Raw genomic sequence first — 25,324 nt, forward strand, 5'->3', positions numbered from 1 at the left:
GTAAAAACAACTAAACACAATTTTAATATTTTGCTAAAATGGTGATATTTCAGCGTCACTTTTTTTCAAGTCTCGTTGTTTAAAATCCCGCGATAGAAAATAAAAAGAGGGGAATTAATGTGACGTTCCCGTTTATCGGAAATTATTTACTTGTATGTGGTACATTTTAGCAAGTAATGTTTTTGATCAGTGAAGCCAGTGTTTGAAATCATATTTTTTAAATGTTGTAATTACTTGATATGACATACTTATGGAATATTTAAGACATACAAGGTGTTTGCCTGGGGTGCTGTAAGGTCTTAGACGTAAATTTTCCGAGGAGGACCTGAATGTTGCACGAATCAACACAATGTATTGTCGTCTCGCTTATGGCTGTGTTTTTTTCCGGATAGCTGAACCCTGTTGATTTTAAATCAGTATTGTAGTATTCACTCTTGCTTCATTTTTTATCATTTATATATATATATATATGCAGTTGCGCGGTCCAAATTACAATAACGACGATGACATCTAAACTGAAAGGTACGTTAAAATCCGCTGCCATTTATCCACACTGCTAAGCTAACGATAGCTGGTTAGCCCTCTCGTTTGTAAACATGCTGCCACTGCTAATGCAATCTTGAAATCAATAAATAATAATAGAAATAACAATAAAATAACGAGAATTCACACTTTGTTACACAGTTTGTAACTGTTTCTTTGCAGGGCTGTCTGTAAAATTACACAATTCGCTGTTACCCTGCTAAATTAGCTTAAGCGTTATATTACCGTTACACAAACAGCGATACATAACCTTATAACCTAAGCTCTCTAAGTCATTTGGTGTATTCATCTGACTTTTGCGCTTACATAAAGTTAATAGAGGTGTAATGACTTCTCTAGGCAAAACATAATAGACTTAGTGTGTGTCAAGAAGTTGCAATGTATACTTAATGTACAACAAGATGCATCAATATGCAGCACCAAGCAGAATAGAAATATTAGAATACAGGTAGCAAAAATGTTAAAGAATTATATATATGAAATCACTTAAATACTATTGAGATATGACAAGTACTTAAAGTTTACTCCAAAATGCTCTTTCATTTGGTTGCCGCTCTCAATATAAACCACACTGTGCACTTTGGTTTTAGATGATTTCCTTTAGATGGGAAGACGAGGTTTCAGATGTTGTAAAAGGTTTAATCAGAGTGTAGTGCCCTGAAACCTCATAAATACGAGATGAAATTGGTCCAAAGACCTCAAGATGCAAACAGTAAAACACTGCATTACTTGTCTTACTTCAACATGTAGTATTCTCTCTAATACTAGGAAGACTCAAGAAAGATTAAACCGTATACCTGCACAGTATATGTCACAGTATATTTCTAGTGGATTGTGCACATTGTAGTTTCATAGATACATATCAAGCCATTTCATCACTTTGTTCATGGTGCTTTGATTCTAGTTGGGAAGGTCGGCTCCAAGAATAAGGAGGATGCTCCTTATGAGCTGGAGAGCCAGTTCATCCTGAGGCTGCCTTTGGTAAGACTTTTAAACAATTATTTCTAGGAAATTAATTGTGATCTTTTGCTGAAAATGATGTGAATTCTTCTTTTTTCTGTTACAGGAGTATGCCTCAACAGTAAGAAGGATTGCCCAGTCGAGCAGTATGAACATGAAAGACAGACTAACCATCGAGTTGCACCGTAAGCTGATTTAACAGTTTAACAGTAGTCAAAGTGCTGGTGTTGAGTGTGATCTGTGTGACATCACTGTTGAAACACCAATTGAATTTGTCTTAATAATCAAGTCATTTGTTTGAAGTCTTTTTAAACTTGAGGTATGTAAATATTCCTACAGTGAGTCTGAAATGTTTAGTCTTTGGAGTTTGGAATTAGGGAAAGAAAGGTGATTTGTATTTTCTACTTTGTTGGAATATAGTGCAGCTGTCAATTTAACAAAATGGAGGTGTCATGAAGCTTCCTGTTTACTACCAAATAATCTCACTCATCTTGCCGAATGCATGTCTGAAAAACATATTCTCCACCTGTATTCTTACTCTCTGTTACTCTCTATCCTCTGTTATTTGTAGCCGATGGTCGTCATGGTATAGTGAGAGTTGACCGTGTCCCTTTGGCCTGCAAACTGGTGGATCTGCCCTGTATGATTGAGTCTTTGAAAACTGTGGACAAGAAGACATTTTACAAAACTGCTGATGTCTGCCAGGTAAACCACTGCAGGGACATGAAATTGGATGTTTAGGATTATTATAACTAAATTGTGCTTTTTGTCAGCTAAAGCAGCATTGTGGCATTAAGTTTAAGATATGATATTCACATAAACATTGGCTACATGTTTGTTAAGTTATGATACCAATTGTGTATAAAAATACTTTTTTTTTTTTTTTTACATTGACATTAAAATTGAAAAGGTCCTTTTCTTGTTAGTTTGAATACCAGGAGTACAACAACATTCATCAGCAGAATGCAAAGGACAATAAATCATTTACCATTCATTTTTGCATGCATGGTTTAGATGCTGGTGTGTACACTAGATGGAGACCTTTACCCTCCGTTAGAGGAGCCAACTGGCACTGACCCTAAGAGCAAGAAAAAGGACAAAGACAAGGACAAGAAATTCATTTGGAACCACGGCAGTAAGTAGACAAACATCTACACTCAACACCTTTCTGTGCTGTTCGTGCTGAAAACTTGGCACATCAGCAATTCAAGAAGTATAGTTTGCCCTTCACAGCTGATTGAGCCATTTTGACTTCCCTAACTCTGTTGTTTTTGTCTCCAGTCACCTGCCCTCTGAAGAACACACGCAAGAGAAGATTTCGTAAGACTGCGAAAAAAAAGGTTTTGGCATTTCCATTTCCCCTTCAACACCCGACCACCCCCCACCCCACCCCACCCCACCCCACCCCTTTCCCATCCATCTCTTTAGCATCTCGTCTGATGATCCATCTCTTTCCAAGGCTCTCTTCCAAAAAGACATTTACATTTCATTAAACAGAAACTCTGGTGAAAGTGAAAACTAAGATTTACATATAAATAAAGCCGTTCCATCGCAGTTTGCCCCAAAGGCATGCAAAAAAGCAATTTCACTATTGCTTTGATCAAAGTGAAAGCAAGTGTGCTTGAGCACTACACTTCTACTTTGTCTTTTGAATAAATCTTCCTGAAGGTGCAGAGCCGAGCCATATCGATTTTTCTTCTGTTTTTAATCGCTAATGTGCGTCCTGGCATCCGGCCAGCTGCTACCTTTGTGTGTGTGTTTGTGCGTGCGTGTGTGCGTGCATGTTGTGTGCGAGAGAGAGAGACAGAAAGAGAGACAGAGGAAGAGAGCGACAAAGATGTCACTAGCACCACTTGTAACCCAATCTCTCTCTCTCTCTCTCTCTCTCTCTCTCTCTCTCTCTCTCTCTCCCACAGTACATTGAGTCTCCTGATGTGGAAAAGGAGGTGAAGAGACTGCTGAGCACAGACGCCGACGCTGTCAGCGTTCGTATCCTCTTAGACACCTACAGATATTCTGCATGTCCATCTGGCAAAGCCCAAAGAGCAGTGAGAGTGTGTGTAACCAAGCAAAACAATGGTGGTAATTTTATCTAGCAGGAAAAATACTGCTGGTTCGGAAAAGGAGTGTGTATTGTATAAAAAGCTGGAAGTGATTTGTGAATCTAACCCCTAGCCATGACTTTTAAGAGGCATCAAATAGTTCCTGCTGTTTTGCATTTTAGAACAAACATAACCTCTCTCCCATCCATCATCCAAAAGAGGCTGATCTAAGGGCCACGCGGGCGTCCTGACTCCCGCCTCGCTCACCTGACTTGACTCTATCTAATGCTTTTGTGAGAGAGATGCACTTTGCAAGGAGGCAATTAGTGCTCTAATGAAACTCTAAACTTGCCTGACAGAATAAGAGCACAGCAGGGCGGCTTTGAGTGGCTGCTTGCTGTGTGTTAATTGAGATGGACTGTTCATTATCATTGCTTAGTTGGTCACAGTGAAGCTAGATTCTAATTATAGTTTTAGAGTTTGCATGCAGCAGCAGATACACACATGACACACTGATGAATGTTGAAGTTAGGACAGTTCCCGTGGAGCATCATCTGGGTTTTACCCTTCAAGTGTATTTCAAAGAAGAGTTTGTGGAAAGTGAGTTTTGAAGGACGATGAGTCTTTTACTGTAGGAATCTGAAGGCTGGGAGGAATCTACACATTTTGCGTTGACCTTAACCCATGATGCACAGGATGGGAGGTAATCGCAGAAGATGAGTCCAAGGAAGCAGACCAGCACGGCTCTCTGGCCAACCTGGACTCCTCACCTGGAACCTCAGGACACAAGATGGGTCATGGGTCCTCTGGTAAGTGGAACATGTTTTGATTAGCAAGTCATGGTGAATGAAGTGTGGCGTGCTTCATTAGCATGTTACATAATCACATAACATACAAAACATTTCTTGTAAAGATGTTTAACTCTATCAAGAATATGACAGAGATGTGGACTAAGTTGGACACTTTACCTTAGAAAATAAACTTGTCAGTGCTGTGTACTGGACTAACACACTATTGTTACTTATTGGCCAACATATTTATTGATACTGATACCACAAGCATGCTGGGTGTGTGGAGTCCACTGCAATAATACCTGGTTTATATCATGTATGGCTAACGTCATGTGTTTTTCCACTAAACTCTTGTCTCTGTGACCTGGATCAAACCCAAGCAAGTGTTCTAAATTCTCACATGTCCATGTTCATAACAATATCACTCTGACAGCCCAGCGTGATGAACTGCGGGAGATCTTCAACGACATCAGCAGCTCCAGCGAAGATGAGGAAGACGAAGGCGACCGCCACGAGGACGAGGACTTGAATATTATGGACACAGAGGATGATCTGGTCCGACAGCTCCAAGACAAACTCAACGAGTCTGATTCTGCGCAGAATGAAAGTGACAGGAACAACCAGATAGGTGAGTAGATATCAGGGAATCTGTACAGATGTAGAAAACTATCTGAGCAGCTTAAAGGCAGGCCCCAGATCTGAACACAGAATTCAGGGTGAATGAGTTTCAGTTGTTAACTTTATATTAACAACATGTCGTCAAAATGCTTGTGTGCTGAAATGTTACTGTTATTTTAAAAAAAATAATTTTTAATTGTGACACCTGTTGTAGCAAAACCCCAAACACAACATTCACAAAGTGTAACGTTAGCTTGTTTGGGCTAACCATAGCAACAGCAGGCTACTATTCAGTAACACTGACTTTCTAAAAGAATGTCTTCACACCAAGGGTCTGTCACCTTTTATTCAATTTAAACCACTGCTTGCACATTGACTGTATGGAGGTGTGTGCATGTGTATGTGTGTTAGCACACACTGTGCGAGCAGCAGCCTCTGTTGTTTGCTGGTTTTTGCTGTGGTCTCGAATTTGGTATCGAAAACCCTGGAATGTCATTGATATTTTGTATCGACTACCAAAATTCTGGTATCGTGACATCTTTCTGTGTACATCTGTTCTAACCTGCACACAGCCATCCTGGGAAGTGTGTGTGTGTGTGCCTGTGTGTAAGTGTGTGTGTATACCTGGGTGGATGAAGTGTAGTGTTAGAATTATGCAGTCGTTCATGCTATGCTTGCAACATGCATTCACACCTGATTTTTCCAGCTGATTTACTCAGCAACAGTCTTTAATTATTTAGTTGTAGTGGTGGCTGATTTCAGAACAGACTTGAAGACCAGAGACAGTCTGACATGAAATTAAATCAAATCCCGCTCATACTTGTCAAAGCAGAGGTCAAAAATAACCGCAGCCAGGTATCTGGATGTCTAATCAGAGCTGAGTTTTCTAGGTCAGACATCACGCACACACTCAAATGAGTTTCCTTATTTTCACTTAAACACACATGCTGCGGCCGCCCCCCCCCCCCCCCCCCCCCCCACACACACACACACACACACACACACACACACACACACAGACAGCTCTCAGCTCTCCTTCTCAACTAGCCGGTCTGACAGGTGTTGTGGCTCAGCATGTGGCTCAGACAGCTGTCCAGTCCGACAGCTCAATGCCTCCTTATCTACATACATGAAGCTGTCAGTCAGCAACATCATTGGCCAGCTCCTCTGTATCAGTGCAGCAGAGTTTTCTGGTGTGTCGGGGTCTGGCTGTGCATGTGTCTGGCAACTCTGGCAAAGTTGTAATAAATGGGTCTGCAGGGACTCCTCCCTGCTTGATTTTGCATATTAGATGGACTTTATCACAGGGTTGAGAACCAGATGGGGGGAAGCATAGGATGGATACAATTAGTATGGAGGGTAGTGATGGAGCCACAGGTTGTTGTAAGACACTATCACTTTGGCTGGATGTAATGAGAACCCTCTGTGAGGCCCAGAGCAGACTGATTTAGTTGTGTCTTTTAGTGCTTTGGCCTGCTGGCTCATGTCCTTTTAAATGGATTTGTTGTTCCCATTAACCGCAGTTTGTCAAACTGAAATGGTGGCATCCATGTGGCTCAGCAAACCAAGGTGCATATCTTATCCTCCTGGCTTTATGAATGCAGTGTCACTCTGAAATTATGCCAAATCTTCTTCACTCTCCAGCTTTTTCTCTCCAGTCTTCACTGCACAGGAATACAGAAGCATTAATGGTGTGGTTTTTTTTTTTATAACATGTGAACTTCCTGCTCTTCCCTGCAGTTATGGAGTATCAGGTGCAGATCAACAGCATCAAGGCCAAGCTTCAGGATACCCGCGCCCGGAAGAAACAGCAGGAGGAGCTCATCATGAAAGTGGAAAACCAGGCCCTCAAAGTAAGCTGTGAACACACGCACTTTTTTTTCCCACTCATTCAGAAACTAGGTCTGCATGTACAGAAACATTAACAAGCACATGCAGATGAGCTTGGAGGCAGAAGTCATCATGCAGCATAAGTTCTCTCAACGGTGATGTGAATACATTAAAAAAACGGCTGATTATACACAGTGTTAGAGGCCATTATTTAGTGTTTTTGTCATCTTAAAGCACTGAAATACCATGAAAATTCATTGTTCTGCAAAGCACTCTTTAGTGGAGGCTTTACAATGAGTGAAACATGAGCAGACGTGGCCCTTTTTTATGTTGCCATTTAGAGCTCTCATTGCCCGGTGTTTTGGGACCGTCAAAGTCCCTTCTCCAGTGGTTATTATCACAGTCGCAGGGAAAAGGTCAGCTGTCTCTGACTGGCATTCCAAGTGGCCTTTCTGTCAGAGAGGAGAGTGACACGAGCAGCCCAGGCAGACACATATTTAAAGCCATCACAATTTAATGAGGCTCAGCATGTCGACTTGAACAAATCTTGTTTGTCTCTCTCCTCTCGCAGAACCGTTTCCAGGCCTTGTTGGATGAGATTATTCAGCAGGAGGAGCGGGAGATGGAGCAGGTAAGACCCATTTTTGTAAAAGCCGAGGATCGGTGCTTGCTGTGAGCGTTCCTCAGCCTTCAGCCCTTTGCATGAATTTACCTTGTCTGAATGTCAAATATGATGTTAGCAGATGGCACTGTGCTTGGTGTCCTTCTTAAACCCAACAGTGTTCTTGTTCAGTAGCAAAGTTCATATTCAATCATGTGGAATTTAATTTGTCAGCACCTACCAGCAGCATCCTTTCTGGAGCTGTAGCATAGTGGCCGCCCACTGTCTTGGGTCATTGTTTGTATTGACGAATGAAGGCAGCAAATTAATGTGAAAAGACATGTTAATCATCATCCACTTACCTTCCAATTACACCCCGGGGCTGTCGGGCATCAATCACGCCTTCTATTTTCTGCTCCAACAGCTGGCCTCCCTGCAGGAGCAGCTGGACTCACTGATAGAGAAGTGACCACCAGGGGGCAGCCTCACTTCATCTTCAGCCACTCACACACACACACACACCATGAAGAGGAGGAGAAGAGTCTTCATCCAGGGAGGAGGGAGGCTTTATTAGCTAACTTGCTGTGTCATTCCTTTCAGTTTGTCACTTTCAGACATTACTCATACAGCACACTGATTTTTGTATCGCTTAATAGGTTTTATTAGGTTGACAGAATTTGTTGTTCCTGACGGTGTATTAAAAGTATGTGGCCAGCTTCAAGGGGGAATATCATGTCTGTTTTACTTTTACTTCAGTGAAACATATTTGTATTTTGTTTCTTGTATAAAGAATAAATTTCAGTGATACACACAAGTAAAAAAAAACTGTCAACTTTGTTGTTTGTGGGCACAAATTCACACATGTGGGCAGTGAGATGCTGATCTTTAACATCTCTTTTCTGTAGGTGGGTGAATCTACGCTACATTGCAACAATTGTGTAGTGTTAATATTGTGTTAATATTTTCTAGCAAAAGGAATTAGTTGACATGGGAATCTTACCTGTACAGGAAGGTGGTCATACAACATTAACCAGCAAATATTTTATATATACTATATAATTATGTAATATTTTATTTTAAGTCATTTTTCAAGCATGAAATGACTTCAGCTGTTGGTCAGATAATTCAGTTCTATTCAGTTCAATTTGATTTGTATGGTGCCAAATCATAATATACATAATCTCGAGGCACTTTACAGAGTAAGGTCGAGACTTTGTTATAGAGAAAAACCCAACATGTCCCACAAAGAGCAGCACTTGGCAACAAGGGGGAGGAAAAACTCCCTTTTAACAGGAAGAAAAATGTTTGCTGACCTCTTTTGGTTTACTATATACTACTACAGGGTACTAAAGTACCCTATGACATCACTGTTGGGTGTGGTTACAGGTAAAACGAAGCATAACTTACTTACTTACTCCATAAGTACTAACTGTGACTCGAGGTGTAAAGGCTACTTCCTGTCCTGATGCAGCCCATAGGCCTCTCACCATGACCGGACAGCTGCATCACTAAACCATCCTCACGCCATCAGATTACTCTCCCTCCAGAATGATCTTTGCTTGTTCGAGAGAGATCTGGGCCTTTCTCGGCCACATGATTCTGGTGGTCATCCCCGCCTCTCCCGCTCCTTCCTGCAGGGAGTGCTGCACCAATCGCAGGGGTAGGCAAGGGATTAGCTCCTCAGATTAAAGTGGCCATCTCCAAACCCTGCCTAATCCTGCCATCTGTCAGAGAGCAGCTAACCAGCCAAGACACTCACCACAGGGTAATTAGAAAGCCAGAAGAACACAGACTTAGGGAGGAAAGGCGAAATCTCCAGCACACACACACTGTTCTGTCTGGTACTGGTCAAGGCAGAGAGATGATGGAGGAGATGTACCTTCTCAACCATCCAGGGGTGAGGAAGAAGATCCTGGCAGGAGGCACAGGACCGCTGCCACACTTTCCATCTGGGACAAAGGTAGTCAAAGTCACAGTAAACCTGATGATCTAAATAATACTAGATTAAAATCCAATATGTTGTGAACAATGATTCTTTGCATAATCACTATTGTGATGTAATTAATGTTCCACAGCAAAATGCCTTCTTTTAGGTGCGTGTTGGATTGCCCACTTCAATTAGATTCTGCTGAATTATTCATGAAGTGAGGAAATTTATTCTGTATCTGGCTCTTTCACACAGAGCAAACATTTGGTCAACCAAATTGCAACATGTTTTTTGGCACCACGTCTGGCACAGTGTTTCTGCTCATGCACTGATCTGCTAGCCGCCAACTTTTTTCCCTCCGAGTCACATCCAGCCATATGGCACCGAGCCTGGACACTGTGACAAACATTTTCCATGACGATGCCAGCATGAATTTCCATTTACCTGTGTGTCTATATTACAATGTGTGTGTGTGTGTGTGTGTGTGTTGTGAGGTGATTACCAGTGGCTCACACAGTTATCAGATCATTATGCACAATGTGTTGAGCTATAAATAGAAGATTACATGAAGCTAACACAATTCTACAGTCATGGTGATGGTAAGGCTTTTTAAGTCTTACACATGCACAGAACACATGATGAAAACCAGCATGTCTGTGTTGTGTAATCAGTTTCTTAAATATATCATGACAGAATTTAGATTAAAAGTCAATATTGTGTATAATAATAAATAAAGACAAGAATAATGACAAGAAAATGGAAAAAAATGCAGGTATCAATCAGAAAACTGTCAACAGCACATTGTCCGAGTTAAATATTCACATATCCAGACATCTATATATTTGTATAAACACATACATAAATGAATAAAATAACAACAGTTTCCCACTGTATGTGACTTATGAAGTGAGATAAAGAAACTACATTCTGCACATCAAACGTGCCACTGCTTTGTTTTTGAGAAACACACTAAAATCATCTCTGAGTTAGTGGTTAAAAGGTTTTTCAGGTTCACTGTCAGTGGAAAAAAATTTACATTTGCAATTGAGGGGAAACAGATTCACGGACTTCCTGAAAAGTATTTTATATTAGATTTTTTATGTACTTTTAACAAAATCATTAATCATTAATCTGCACTCTCTAAATCTTCCTGTCCCTCGACTCCCTCCTCCCATCCAAGCTGGTGTTCCACTTCCAGACGCTGCTGGACAACTTCGAGCGGACGGTCATCGATGACAGTCGGCTGGCTGGCAGGGCAGCTGAGATTTTTGTCGGAAAGATGTTCAAGATGGAAGTCTGGGAGACCCTGCTCACATCCATGAGGGTTGGGGAGGTGGCTGAGTTCTGGTGTGATGCCATTGTGAGTTGAACTCCAGACTTCACACACACACACTTGGATATTAAGACCCTATAAGAGGTCCTAATGAGTGTTCATGAGCGAGAAAGGGAAGCTTTTGCTCCTCATTATGATGCACATGAATCAACCTCCTGTAGCCTCCTCCATGCTGAGTATTATAAACACAAACAGAGCAATCTTTTTGTGCAAATTTTAGTGTTTTTTCTTCTGGGGAAAAATGTAATTTGCAAGTAAAATTGAGAATACTTCTTGCATTTTTCTTGTAGGACTGATTGGCACAGGCTGGCAGCACCAGGGGGTTATCATGACTCAGTGCTACTATGTCTTGTTGCAGACCCTTTGTTTATGTTTTTGTGGATTCGCTCATTTTGCAGCACACAGGGCTCTACCCGATTGTGTCCAAGGGAATGAGGCTGATCGCTCAAGGGAAAGACCCCCTTGAGGGCCAAAGACACATGTGTGGCATGGGAAACATGTTCCACTATCACTCCACTGGCTTCCCAGAGCTGGATGAGCTAATGAGAACTCCTCAACCACTTATATTTATCATGGAACTGTTGCAGGTAAGCACCAGTGGAAAAATACTGTATGTCAAACTGGAGAGCAGAGACATCTCATTTTTTCAGTTAACAGCTTTTCTTAGATTTTAGCATCTATGAACATGACGGTAAAAAAAATAAAAATATGTAAGATTTACCTATTCATCTCACACACTTCTACACATGATTTTCTACAATCACTTGACAGATATGACAAGACTCAAGTCCCCGTCTTCCTGAAACATTCAGCTTTGAAATAATATATTATCCAGAACAAGTCTGAAACACAGCAGGTGGTCCAGCAGTGGCAGCAATAAATTAACGTCCTCCCTGTTTCAAGTAGTTTCATAATTCTTCTCTGTGCATAAGCTGGCAACTACTCAGTGGTGGCTGAAGAACTCAGTTCCTTTACTTAAGTAAAAGTTGCTGTACCACAATATAAAAATAAAAAGTCCTGCTTTCAAAATTCTGTGTAAAAGTACATGAGTTATTACAGCGAAATATAATTTAGGTATCCAAAATAAAAGTACTCATCATTTTTTAAACCTTGTGTGCACATGATAATATTTAGTGTGGGTATGCAGGGCCTTGAATCTGCATCATGTTTCTAAAGATGATCATGTTTTGTAAAATCAAAATAACTATTAAATATACCTGTAAAATGAATGTAGTGGATCAGAAGTAAGTACAAAGCACCATAAATTGGAAATAGTAAACTGCAAGTACCTCAAAATTGTATTTAAGTACAGTACTTGAGTAAATGTACTTAGTTTCTTTCCACTACTGCAACTGTAGCATTCACTTGTGCTTCTATCAGTGGAGTTTTTCTCCTCTTAAACATTTTTTTTGTTCTGTCGTGCTCTCCTCCTGCCCCTGCTGCCTCCAGGTTGGAGATCCCATGTCCTACCACAGAGAGTCCTGGATGATGGAAAAGGATGAGAAGCTGCAGACGGTCCCGATTCTCCACATGCAGGGCAACGCGCTGGTCAAGCAGAGACAATTCAGAGAGGCCGCGAGCAAATACAAAGAGGCTGTCCTGCTGCTGAAAACAGTCCAGTCCAGAGTGAGCAAAGGATGGGGGAGGAAAGATCGAATGGCGGGGCGAAACTACTGATGTGCAGGCATATGAATTTTGACATTTTCTCAGGATTATAGGTTTTTGGGACATGCAGCTCCTGCTCTTTTCCAGCGGGAGATCTCTGTTCTCCTGTTTTGCTCTGCTTCACTGTGTCCTTGATTACAGGCAATAGAGTGGGAGGGCTGGGAAAAGAAAGAGGAGAGAGACAGCTGTGAAGGACTGTCTATGATGAGAGGGGGGTGTAAAGATGGAGGAATACTGGTGGAAGAACAAGTTGTGTATGAGATGTTTTGATAAGAGAGCATGCTGGATTCTTTTGTGTGTGAGAGTGATTTTTGGCAGCTTTAGACATATTCACAAGTTTGATGGTGGAGGCTGACAGATAGTTGGTCTGCGAGCAAACAGCTAGTGAAGCTCTGCTTGCATATGAAAACATTTAAACCTGCTGGTTCCACATAACTTATTAAAATCTGTGTAGGAAATGCCAAGCAACACAACACCACTGATCATCCTCTTGTTCTTCCATCTGTGCATGTGTGTTTAGGAAATGCCGGGCGACATAGACTACATTAACTTGGGTCGAATGATTATCCCTCTGGAGCTGAACTACTGCCAGTGTATGTTGGAGCTGGAGGAGTATTATGAGGTTATAGAGCACACCACCGAACTGCTGGAGAAACACAAAGGTAAAGGCTTGCTGGGATAGAATTGTAAGGATGTCTTATGATTACTAATCAATTATTCTTGGCACTGAGACCCCTTTGATTTCCCAGGGAGAGTTGACTAAGCAGATGTTTCCTTCCCCAGTGTCACCTAGCTTCACATTCACCCAGTTGCATCACTCTGACAAACCCCTGAGCTGAGCAGCTTCGCAGGCGCTACCAGTCACTTCAACAGCGCAGGAAGCCATTCACTTTTTTCCCTGAGGGATTTGAACCAGCAAATATACTATATGTGTATATTCACATAACTTCCAGGCTGCTGCTGTGCCCAGACTCTCAGTGTCATTACTATTTAAAATGTTTGCAGATCTTTAAAACCATATACTTGAACTTAATCTTTATAGAGCAATAATTGAATTGAAATCTTAATTTTGAGGGAAATGTTTTTACAAGGCTTGCTCTTAAAATCAAATCTAAAACTGCAAAGATGCTTGGTAATGCACTGTGCATATGGTTTGCATTTTCACTCAAATGTGCCTAAGATCAATGATGGGTTTCCATTAAAAAATATAAACATAAAAAAGTAAAAAGCTTAATTTGTAATTGAGGAAGATTTAGATGTTTTGGGGAATATGCTTCTTAAGTTTTTTGCCAAGAGGTAGATAAGATCAATCGCCCTCTCATGTATATCCATTAAATATTAAGCAAAGCCAGGAGATGCTTAGCATAAAGACTGCAAGCAAGTGGAAACAGCGAGCATGGCTCTTTAGAAATAAGAGAATTTGATTACCAGCACCTCTGAAGCTGCAGCTGTTTTGATAAGCTAAGCTAACTGTCAGGTGCTGCTCAGGTTAGCATGAAGGCTGGAGGCTGTGCAAAACTCTGCCCAACCCGACAACATTTTACACTTCAGGTTTTTTACTGATGAAACAAACAAAATACAACGTTTTCATCAGTGAGCTTCAGAGGTGCAGGTCGGCAGATATCTGTTAGCTTTGGACAGCGCTAGGCTAGCTGTGTCCCCCTAGTTGCTTTCAGTCCTTATGCTAAACTAAGCTAACTGTCGGCTCTGTCAACTTATAATTTTTACACTTTTACACTACTTTAGTTTCCAAATTTAACAAACAAGATAAAGCCTCATGTTGCTTTTGCTTGCTTCTAAGCTTTTAGCTGAATTAATGCTCACTGAGCCAGGAGTTGGTTAGCTTAGCTTAGCTTAGCTTAGCTTAGCTTAGCTTAGCATAGCACAAAGACTAGAAACAGTTAAAGGTGCAGGCAGGCTTTCAACAAAGAGAGGCTGGTTGTTTCCAGTGTGTAGATTAACTAAGCTAACCACATCCTGGTTTTAGCATTATATTTAACAGAATAATGTGGGAGTTGTAATAATTTCCCCAAGTATTTCCCAAAAATGTCAAACTATTCATTGTGAAGGAGCACATGAAAAGCTGCTCAGTAGTGAGTAAAATAAAGGCCTGCGTTGAGTCACTTCCACCCCTGGATATAAACACCGTGACAAACGGTAATTTCAAAAAGTTGTAAAAAGCTGACGTGTCAGGGTCTGATGCACGTTGACGCTGTGCATGCAGGGAGAGTGTGTAGGAGGGCTGAGGCTGACATTACTGCAGGTTTTACGGTCGAAGCATCCCTGGGAGTTGTACTGTCATACCCATGGCTACTCATGTAATCCTAGAGGAGCTCACATGCTGGCACAGTCTCCTCCTCAGAGCCTTATGAATTATGCCCCTCGCCCAGAGACAGGATCCACCGAGGCAGCCCTTATTTTACTCTCTGTCCCTCACCCTGTTTTCCCAGTTTTATATTTGTCTTTGTGTGTGCAGTTGTGAATGTGTGTGCGCCTGTATGATGTGTGTGCATGAGCTTACGTGGCAGGAGGAGGAAGGGCGCGAGCGTGCTTGTGAGTGAGCATGAGAGTGACACGACATGGTGGAAATGGTGGACAGGAGTTTCTGAGCTCCACTGGCCCAGTTCGAGCCGTCGTCACAAAGCTGCAGCCCTCTTCATAAGGCGTTATCTCACACCAGCATCGCCCCACCGCTCCCTCTTCCCCTTTTCAGCCTCTCGCTATTTCCCTTTTCTGTCTGTACATTTAACTACATTTCCCCCACTTTTCACACTTTCGTCTCCTATTCTTCTCTATTTTACTTCCATTCTTCTCCCTGTTGTTGTTTCTCTTGTCATCACTATTATGTTGTCTGTATCAGTTGAAGTCAGGCACTCTGCCACTGTTTCATCCCTTCAACCCAGTTAGAAAAGCGCCCAGTGATGGCTGACTGCAGTGTCTCTGCTCTTGCCAGAGGCCACAAAGAAATCTGTTTAAGTGTTGGCTGAATGAAGATTTAGCGTAGAGGGAAATTAAATGCAGAGGAACAGAAAAATGGAACCATCAGTGGATATCTAAACCGAGCACATGGGCCTGTTCTGCTGAACCAGAGGCATTGCAGTGTGTGTATGTGTGTGAACATGTCTGTGACTGTTTGTCCACAAGTTTTAAACGATTAATTTGTCAGTTTGGGAAATTCACGTCAGCCGACAGCCAGTTAGCTTAGCTTGGCACAAAGACTGAAAACAGGGGGAAACAGCTAAACAGGGTCTGTCCAGAGACAACGAAATCTGCCCATCAGTACCTCTAAAGCTCACTAACCACACGTTGTGTCACATTTGTTTAATCCATACAAAAACCAAAGTGTGAAAACGACAATTTGACATAAGGGGTTATGTTATGTGGTGGAGTATTTCCTGGTCAGGCACAGTAACTACCCATAAAATGCTGAATTGGTTTCTTGTTCATTTAAGCCCTCAAACGGACTAAATGAGAAGATATAAAGTGTTCATTAGCTTTGAAGGTGGTGCACAGATTGTGTAAATGTTGAACAGAGAGAGTCTAGCTGCTTCCCCACTTCCAGTAGTTTAAGATAAGCTAAGCCAAGTGGCAGACTGACGTGAAAGTGGTGTCAATCTTCTCATCTAAATAAGCAAAGAAGTGCATATCCCAAAATGATGTTGATAATTTCCTTTATAATATAAGGCTCTGGTGAGGAGTAAGATGCAGCATGTGTAGTAGCGAATATACATACTGAGACTACACACTGCACACTGTCCTAAATGCAGACAAATTGCCACCTCAGCCTCAGCAGCCAGAATAGGTTTATTATTGAATATCTCTCGGTCAGACATCAGCAGCTCCACTGTTTTTCATGCTTTTTTTCCCCTTATTTTTGTGTTGTTGGTTTTCTGTGCCTCAGACTGTGTGAAGGGCTACTACAAGAGAGCCAAGGCCCACGCTGCCGTGTGGAATGAAAAGGAGGCCCAGAGAGACTTCAACATGGTGGCCAACCTCGACATCACTCTGGCTTCTCTCGTCAACAGAGAGCTGAGGGCCCTGTCCGAGCGCATGAAGGAGAAGTACTGGGAGGAGAAGGAGAAATACTGGAACATGCTGGAGAAAAAGGAGAGCAAAGAGGAGGAGGAAGAGGAACATGATGATGATGATGATGAGGAGGAGGAGGAAGATAAGGAAGAGAGGGAAGATAAAAGAAAACAAGGAGGTAGTGAAAGTGTGACCACAGAGAGTAGCAAAGTGGGGGAAGAAAAGGGTAAAGAAGAATCTCCATCCAAAGATGAACTTGGAGGAAATAAAGCTGAGGGAGCAGGTGACAAAGAGGAGGCCAGCTCTTCTGAGATCGACCATAAAGCGGAGGGGAAGGACTGGCAGCAGATGTTACGACTGGTCATGTTGCTGCAGAACGAAGGAAACTTCCTCATGAAAGAAAACCACTTCAAAGAGGCTTCTGTTAAGTTTAAGGAGGCCATAGAATATGTGGACCTCCTTCAAAATAAGGCAAGTGTACGGGGTTACAAAGGGAAGTTTTGTGAAAAAAGAAATGTGATATAAAACCTTTTGTTGTGATGACAACCTTCCAGATGGACGTCAGAATTGTTTGTCACCATATTAAAAGCCACCAGTTTAGTGCATTCAGCATGATGAATGGTCGGATGTGCCAGAAAGTGGTCTTACAAAAGGATTTGTAGCCCATAAACTGTAATCATCTGTCATTGTTGTTTTGTTTTGTTTTTTACTGAAGAGCAGCTGTTGCATTGTAGGTGTGCTGGCAAAGTGAAGAGCAGAGAAAGAGCACTAAAAATAAGAGCAATCCGCAGAGATATCACTGTGACAGCGCTCGCCTGTGCTTCTTTTCTCTTTCTTAAACTCCCGTCTCTGCTGCCACACCTCCCTGTCTAACCCTTCACACCCTTCACACACAATAAACTCCCTCTTCTCGTCAGCCCGATCCTCTTCCATCTTCAAATCGCCTCCTCCCGTTTTTACATTCCCCTGCCTTCACCTCCTCTGTCTGTCAACATGCAATCTTCTTCAGCATTTCCTCCCAGCCCTTTAGATTTTCATTCCTCTCTCTGTTGATGCACTTTCATTCTTGTCTCATCTTTTCAACATATCCTCTGCCATCCATCACCACCTCCTCCTCCCACCCATCTTGTCCTCTCTGTGGACCCGTCAGGTGGATCAACAGGGCGAGGACTGGGAGTCACTGGAGAAAGTGCGTCTTCCGTTGGCCCTCAACCTCAGCCAGTGCATGCTGGAGCTGCAACAGCACCAGCAGGTGGTGGAGCTCGTCAACAAACTGCTGAAGAAGCACAAAGGTAATTTATGTTAGTGTGAAGCTGGAGTTTGAGGTTGGGCAGGAAGCAAAGTTGTATTTTGATAGCAAAATATGTCCTCTTTATATATTTATATATATATATATATGTATAGAAACATTCTGGGGTTTATTTTTTCCCTTACTCACCTTCATTTTTTGAGCTTAAAAATATCAAGATCTCTTGCTGGTACAAATGTCTGGCCCTCAGCAAATGTCAGCCTTCACACTGCAACAAGCCTTGATCTCTGTGTTTACCATGGAAAGAAGCCAAACATTCACAACCACATTGCTGAGTCTCTTTGGCTCCCCGGGCACCCACTCATGGACATCACAGTCAGAAAGGAATTCACTGTTTTCTTTTTGTTTCTGCAATGACTGAATTATTTATAGTTGAGGCTGATGTGAAATGGTTGCTCTTATGCTTCCTTTTCCCTTCATTTACTTCTCTTTCCCAACTTTACCTTACACTTTGTCTCCTTTCTCACCACTGGTGCTCAGTTCGGTTATTTCATCCAACCTCTAACAAATTCTTTTTTTAAAGTTGAACTTTTACTTTTTGATGCTTTCCAGTGTTACTCTTGCTGACCTCCTGTTGCGTCCTGTGGTTTTTCCATGTCAATATTTCTGTCATTTGTAGCCCTCCATTGTCTTTCCTTGTACTCTGCAGGTAACTTTAAAGCGGTGTACCAGCGGGCGCAAGCACATGCCGCTTTGTGCAATGAGGATGAAGCTCGGAGGGACTTTGCAAAGGTGGAGAAGTTGGACCCAAAGTTCAAACCCTTCGTCCGCCAGGAGCTGAAAAAGCTGGGTGAGCGCATTCGCACCATGCACGCCCACCAGAAGAAGACTTACTGGGATACGACACAGGAGAAGTGGGGGCCTGGTGGAAGCAAGACCAAGAGAGCAGCAAGAAAGAAGGATGTCAAATTTACATCAAAAGCCACAGAGGAAAAAGCTGAAGCAGAGAAGAAGACAGACGAGAGTAAGACTGAGGAGAGGGAAAGCTCAGAGAAACCCGCCTCAGCTGAGACAGCGGGAATGGATGACGCAAAAACGGAGAAAAGTCCAGATGTGAAGGCAGAGCAGAGTAATAAAGAGCTAGAGAGTGGGAGAGCGAGTGAAGCGGGATTAGATAATGAAAATATAGAGAGAGTTGTGGTTCATGAGAAGGAGCAGGGAGCAGCAGATAATCGAACAACAGATAAAGATAGTGATCCTGTGCCCACCAGCACAGGCAAAGATAATGTAGTGAGCAAGAGATCAGTGTGCGATAAGGGCAGGAAGAAGGTCAAATGCCAATCAGGTGCTGCAGCGGGCCCAAACAAAACAAGCCAAGGGAACAAAGCCACCAGTGATAAGACAGGAAATGGTGGCACTCAATCAGAATAGACCAGTGGGCTGAAATTGTCTTGTGCAGGGCCAAAGGCTGCAGGGGAAGCGTGAGGGCGGAGAGATGAATAGACTTAAAACTGAGAAAGAAAAACAATATGGATGCAGACGGTGAAACAGGAGGAAAGTGATAAACAGCCAGGCCTCAACTCTCAACAGGAAATATTGATTCTGCCACATACTAATCCAAATATAAACACAAGAAGAAAAATTCATGTAAACAGCCTGTATTTGGCACCATTCTGAGTTAAGTTTCATTATTCAGCTCTCTGAGGGATAACTGCAAGCACATAAAAGAAGCACAGGCAGACAGGGAGTTTGCCAAATACAAAGTTTTTATTTCTGTACACAAAGAGTAGAAAGCAGCCAGTAACCCACATGTTATTACAGTAAAAAGCCTTTCTTCAGAAAACTTTTTATACAGATTAAAAACTCCAGAGAAAAGAGCAAGAAGTGTTTGAGTGCCGGACGACAACAAAAAATCAAAAACCATTAAACAATAAATATTTGAATGATTAATGAGGTATATTAATGGTGATTTTTAAAACAAAAACAAAAATAAACCCACCTCAGTTCACCAGTAATGTATGAGTGAGTGTGTGTATATATGTGTGTTAGTGTTCTCAACTCCTTGTTTGAGGTTAGGTGATTCATTGCCCTGTCATGTGGGAGGTGACATACAAGCACATGTGTCCTTGTTAGAAGCTCAGATGCATGATAGCAGAAACACGGAGGGGAGGGTCAGACGTGAAGGCAGCAGAGTAATGATGTGGCTTGTTAGCTTCTCGGACGACAACATGCAGTTACAGGAGTGTGGAGAACGATAGCGGTGTCCTCTGGGGTGACTCTTGCCTCTGTGGAGAGCCTTTTTCTTCAATCACACAGCTTCAGTCACGCCACAGGGAGCAGTGTGTGTGTATGTGTGTTTGTGTTAGTGTGTTAAGTTTGTACACGGATCTGACCTCAGACGATCACAGAGTCAGACAGAGATGCAGCTGGATGACAATGAAAGTCAGTTTAGACGCCGGTGTCAAGCAGCAGCAGAGTGAAGCGTGGGGACAAACTGCTGTATTTTAATGTAACTCGCTGTCATTAAACCACCTAGTGGTGTATTTGTTTCATTCTGCCTCCTCTAGAAAATAAAAACAACAAATGTTGACATGCAGCCCTGTGGGAAATGCTCCCTCTTCGTTTTTCACACGCTGTCAGTGTTGCATCATTTTGTGTACCAACATACAAAAGTATGGAGAGAGGAAGAGTGTGAGGGCACTGGATGATCATCAATGTGTAATGAGATGTGTGAATACCAATAAATAAGCGTCTATGAGTAAACAATAGCTTGTCATGGATTTTTTTTTCTCTTCCACAAGCTGAGCTGCTGCTCTTTGTTCTGAGAGCTTTAACAAAACAAATTGTTAAGCGCCACTGGTGCGGAGATGGATCCATTGAACGACAATGACTATTTCCAGCAGCTAAACAATGGCAGGCTTCAGTGGAGGTGGAAGTGATGAAGAGGAGAGCTGCATTTGGGAAACAAGATGCTCTCTCTTGCTTCCCTTAAGGCTATTAGCATTTGTATTATGAACGGCACGTCACCTTTCCGACTCACAAACCTGTGGAACTGCGTACTTGGGGACAGTTCCCTAGCAACAGCATCAAAACTAACAGCCGGCGACTGCTGAGGAGGACAGTGTCAAATTTAAGGTTTATTTGCCTTGAGGGGGATCCTGTGAGTGCAGCACATATGCTGAGGTCAGAGTGTCATTTTAAGGTTTAGGATGAGTCCTAACTGGGTATATCTCGGCCTTCTGTGTGTGCATGTGGCGGCATGATCGCTGAGAACCAGCCAGAGCTTATTTGTTTCAGGCAGCCTCTTGTCCTGCTTCTGGAGATTTTCCTGTGGCAGGCACATCAAAGTGGATCTCTCTCACCAGCCCTTGAGCAATAAATGATTTTTTTTTCCCTTTCCTCTTGTGTCTCACATCTTTATTCTCTCCAAGCATCCCCAGCATCATGGGTTTACTCACAAAAGCCCCATTTTACCGGTTTTAACATGCAGATGCTGACGTGCTGTGATCCACACTTTTCTACACTTCATGTTACTAGAAATGAACCACTGGCCCGTCCAGTGCATAAACACACACTCCCGACACAATAATAAAAAATAAAAAAAAATTCAGAGAAACAAACTCTTGTTTTATATGGATTCAGTTTGTATTTAAGGCATTACATGACTGTGCTATGTTTAGAACAGAACGCACCCTATGACCCTGATATGATGGGGGCTAAGCCATTTCAAGCATTCGTCTTTTTGTAAATGTGAAAGCAATTAAGTTTGCATTAGCAGGGGAGAAAAGTGAGGCATGTACAGTCAATACCTACTGTTCTTTTCAAATGTACATGGACAGGAGGGATTACTGTGGTCAGTGTGGGACTGCACTGCGGTGGTGTGCCTTGTGACCCCCTGTAGTGTGTGGAATTGGCCTTGAGAGACAGAGAGAAAGGGAGGGAGGGAGGGAGAGAGGGAGAGGGAGAGAGAGGGAGAGGGAGAGAGAGAGAGAGAGAGAGAGAGAGAGCTTCAGCCTGGCAGCACATTGCCAGGAGCTCTTTCCTTCTCTTTCTCTGCACACAACAGGAGAACACTAAGATCTCAGAGCAGACACCTGCATGCTGATGTTTATCTGAAGGCATTTCCCCAACAAAACCCAATTTCAGTCACAACACAAATTGGCTGAAAACTGAGAGCTTGTCTGAATCCCGTGAGGAGACGAAATGGCTTTCCATTTTTATGGAAGTGCGTGTGGCCTGTATTTTTAGTGATGGAGCACAGCACGTGCTATTGATCATGCAGAGAGGCATTTGTGCACAATGAGGGAAAGGTGCATTATAAATTGGGAGCATGGATGTAGCAGCAGCAGACGTGTGTGTATGTGTGTGCGTACAGTGAGCGCGAGTGGTTGTGTACGAGCGTAAAGGGCTCACTTAGAAGACGCAAGCAATGAGAGCGACAAGCAGTTTGAGAGGATTAGAGGAACACAGTGTGCGCATACAGAGGCGCTGTGCTAGCGGGCACTTTGGCTGTCTTAAATAAATCATGGATTTAACTGATGATGTGTCATTCTCGCAAAGTAAATAAGCTCGTTGTGGGTGCTGTCAACCCCCTGACAATCTACACCACGCAGCCACATGAAATGCAGTCAGCCCAGCCCTGATCTAGTTTGCACAAGCGAGCTTTCACACACCACCTCCCTTAAAAAACAAAAAAAACACAAAAAACACAAAAATAACAACCATGATAACACATTCAAGGAGGAAAAGAGAAATCACACTGACAGTACAGGCATTCTGACAAAACAAGGGGATATCCTTCTTATTCCTTTTTGCATTTTTTAAGAGTTCTTTTCATAGAAGGTCCAATTTGTGCTGTGGACTGATATAAAGCTTCACACCTCCGAACGACTACACAGATACTGGTAAGCACAGTGTCTTGGCTGGGCATTTCTCTCCCTGACCTGCTGCTAACATTAGTTTCCTTTGGCTCGTTAACATGCTGTCAGGCTGCGCCGCTGAAGTTATGGAGCGCAGCCCGGCCAAACGGACATCAGCGTGAGCCTTTAGCAGTTTGCATGAAAAAGGCTTTTAGTGCACAAAGTTCCAAGGCTGAGTTAGCTCTGGGTATCATAGCTGCTGCAGTGGTCACAGGGCCTGGTGCACTGTGGCCTGACCTCAGCTGTACGGAGCTCCTCCCACCGCCATCTGGTGTTCAGGCCTTCACGTTGCTCCCCTAGGCCCACTCGGTGTTAGATGTGTGAGGTGGTGCCTGAAATGAAGAAATAGAAGAAGGAAAAAAAAGAAAAGCTTTTGCAATTTTTGGAACACATGCACAAGACTGAGAACATGTTCTTGGTTTTACGAAGAGGGCTATAATTATGATAATCCCTTTCTTTGTTCAATTTGCAGACTTTGGACAGCCCGGGAAACTGCGTTTGAAATGCTACAGGACAGTTTGCAAAGTGTGTGAACACTGACGCTCTCTTTCTCTCTGTGCTACTGTCTCTGTCTCTCTTAATCTTACTCCTCCTCTCTGCCATTTAATCTCCCCGCCCCTCCCTCTGACAATCGACCCGCAGCAGTTCATATTTGCTCTCCTCTCCATCTCTCACTCTCCCGCGGGTGATGGAGGAGCAGAGAGTCTATCTCTGAAGTGTGAGGCGCTACAGCGGCAAAGAACGCAGCCGAGAAAAAACTCACCCGGTTCTGAAGGGAAGACGTTTCTCAGCTGTTCGATGACCTCCTGGAGCTGCAGCACTGTGTCCTGCTCGTGCTCCATGTCATCTCCTGACACACACACACACACACACACACACACACACACAAATGTTACAGCTCTATGACTGGATAAGTGTGGGATGACAGAGGAGGATGCATGGTTTCACATTCATCGAGCATGCATCTGTCAAGCCCATCGCTGACCTGCTGCTTCAGTGTCGGTGGTCTCTCTGCTGGCCGGCTCCCCATGGTGACCCCCTCCAGACACAGGAGAGGACAGGGTTGACGGTTCTGATCCGTTGGCCTCCGAATCATCTTTGGGCTGTTTTTTTTTTTTTTTTTTTTTTTTTTTAGGAAAGACTGATTATCATTCAATCCAAATAATTACTTACATCCATCATGTTTCAGACCTCAGAGGCATTTGGCCTTCCCCATAGTAATGAATGTGATGGTTAATGGCACTCAGCCAGAAGTCCTCAATTGCCATCTCTCAGCAGAATTATAAAAAAAGTTTGTCCAACAGCTGTTGCAAAAAAACCCCATCAGGTTCACTGTGATTTGTGCTTTGATAGAGATAAAAAGTCTGAGTTGCACTGCAGCATTCTACAGCATTGTAGAAAACACATTAACGGAGGTAAAGGAGACCTCAAATCACAATCAGAGACGCATAATGTAACCCTTGAGGATATTGTATTGTTTTTAGCAACAAGTGTAGTAATACTCAAGAAGTTCAGCAGCTGCAGTAAAACTGAGATGTCTGCAGAGATTGGGGAGGTATTCATACACACACCTCCACAGACTACAAAGGCAGATTCTACAGATTTTATTTTTGGAGGAAATGAAACTGTGATATTGGTCTAGGGAGAACATGATTATATGAATTTGAATAGCATTTTCTTTTGCCCATGTATATACCTCATCTTTCTCTGCAACCACCCCTCCACTGCTACACACTCCTCTCCCCTCATTCTCAATTTCCAAGTCTTTAACCTGAAGAAGAAGCAGCCTATTCCTCTTTCTCAGTGTCGCTCTCCTGTTGTCACTCACTCCCTTTGCTTTTTCTTTCTTCTGTGCACCTGCTGCTAACAATTTACACTTTCTTATTATAGTAACACAGAAACTGTGTGTCAGCTCCCACTCTTCCATCCATCTCTTTCTCACACCCTTAGACTGCAGTAAATCCTTTTATATTACACTCCTCAGTGTCTTAAGGCTTATCCTCTTTCTTAACTTCTTTGATACTGTAATTTTTTTGTACTCTGACTGCTGGTATTTCTATCGTACCTTATCATAGCTTCAAAGTTCAAATTTGACATTTTCACTCAGTTGCCTTTTTGCTATATTCTATATTCTTTTTGCATGCATCTTCTTTGCCTCTTTGTACTTAAAGAATGCATGTGAAGCACAGTGATACTGGATGTTTACACTGTGACATATACACAAGTTTAAAAACACTGAACTTGTGTCTCTGTGCCGTTTATGCAAACTGCAGCTGCAGTTACGTGTTAGAAATGCTGTTAATGGACACTTGATGTTTCCACTGGTGGAAGAAGAACTCAGATGCTCTACTTAAAAATACTTATATCTGTCTTTCAATCACAGTTAATTAATATCAAACTGTTCAGTATCAATTCCAGGAATGAAAGACTGTGAGAACTATATGTCTCAAAAACAAGGAATGGAATGGAACGTAAATTGGGTGGTCACAGTTTGGACCAATGCCAAGGCCATATACTGTGTAACCCCATCATCAATTCATTCATTTTAGGTTTTGTCAGAGGACCTGCTCTATATGACGTCTCGTGGGTCTATATTCCCTCTCTTATTTTACATCTTGCCGACCTGGAACATGAGGCATCTTCATACACATGATGTGGGATTGCCCAAAAGTACAGGGAACTGGCAGGGAACTGTACGCACCCTCTCCACCTTGACAAATAGAAAATGTTCCAGTGGATTCAGGCCTTCAGCTCCTTAATGACTCCTCAGAGTTTCTGCTCCCAGTAAAGTCATGTAAAATATGGCTGACAGGTGTGTGA

General features: G+C 42.6%; 3 protein-coding genes across 5 annotated transcripts in view; 2 read left to right on the plus strand and 1 right to left on the minus strand.

Annotated features, from left to right (window-relative positions):
• Window positions 1-311: 311 nt before the first annotated feature.
• taf7 (TAF7 RNA polymerase II, TATA box binding protein (TBP)-associated factor) lies at window positions 312-8,210 on the plus strand. The gene is made up of 12 exons (XM_071458508.1): window positions 312-522; window positions 1,448-1,524; window positions 1,610-1,688; window positions 2,075-2,208; window positions 2,518-2,638; window positions 2,785-2,843; window positions 3,420-3,492; window positions 4,241-4,354; window positions 4,770-4,964; window positions 6,695-6,807; window positions 7,356-7,415; window positions 7,810-8,210. The coding sequence occupies exons 1-12, from the start codon at window positions 504-506 to the stop codon at window positions 7,852-7,854; spliced, it is 1,089 nt and encodes a 362-aa protein (XP_071314609.1). The 5' UTR covers window positions 312-503; the 3' UTR covers window positions 7,855-8,210.
• A 104-nt stretch (window positions 8,211-8,314) lies between these two features.
• Window positions 8,315-20,348, plus strand: LOC139606372 (myb-like protein X). Its single transcript, XM_071458499.1, has 8 exons — window positions 8,315-9,345; window positions 10,493-10,672; window positions 11,044-11,232; window positions 12,095-12,271; window positions 12,831-12,972; window positions 16,212-16,807; window positions 17,487-17,628; window positions 18,295-20,348. Exons 1-8 carry the CDS (start codon window positions 9,247-9,249, stop codon window positions 19,014-19,016), a joined length of 2,247 nt encoding a protein of 748 aa, XP_071314600.1. The 5' UTR covers window positions 8,315-9,246; the 3' UTR covers window positions 19,017-20,348.
• drp2 (dystrophin related protein 2) overlaps window positions 19,334-25,324 on the minus strand; it is a 100,017-nt gene continuing 94,026 nt past the window's right edge. For all 3 annotated transcript variants that reach the window (XM_071458484.1, XM_071458482.1, XM_071458485.1), the window contains 3 exons: window positions 23,490-23,607; window positions 23,268-23,354; window positions 19,334-22,836 (listed from right to left, as the gene is read on the minus strand). In XM_071458484.1, coding sequence (XP_071314585.1) covers window positions 22,817-22,836; window positions 23,268-23,354; window positions 23,490-23,607 — 225 coding nt within the window. In that variant the 3' untranslated portion in view covers window positions 19,334-22,816. The remainder of the gene's footprint in view (window positions 22,837-23,267; window positions 23,355-23,489; window positions 23,608-25,324) is intronic.

This window comes from Trachinotus anak, unplaced genomic scaffold (assembly GCF_046630095.1).
Source record: "Trachinotus anak isolate AG129_WGS33_773 ecotype Australia unplaced genomic scaffold, CSIRO_AGI_Tana_v1 ptg000021l, whole genome shotgun sequence".
Taxonomy (NCBI): Eukaryota; Metazoa; Chordata; class Actinopteri; order Carangiformes; family Carangidae; genus Trachinotus; species Trachinotus anak.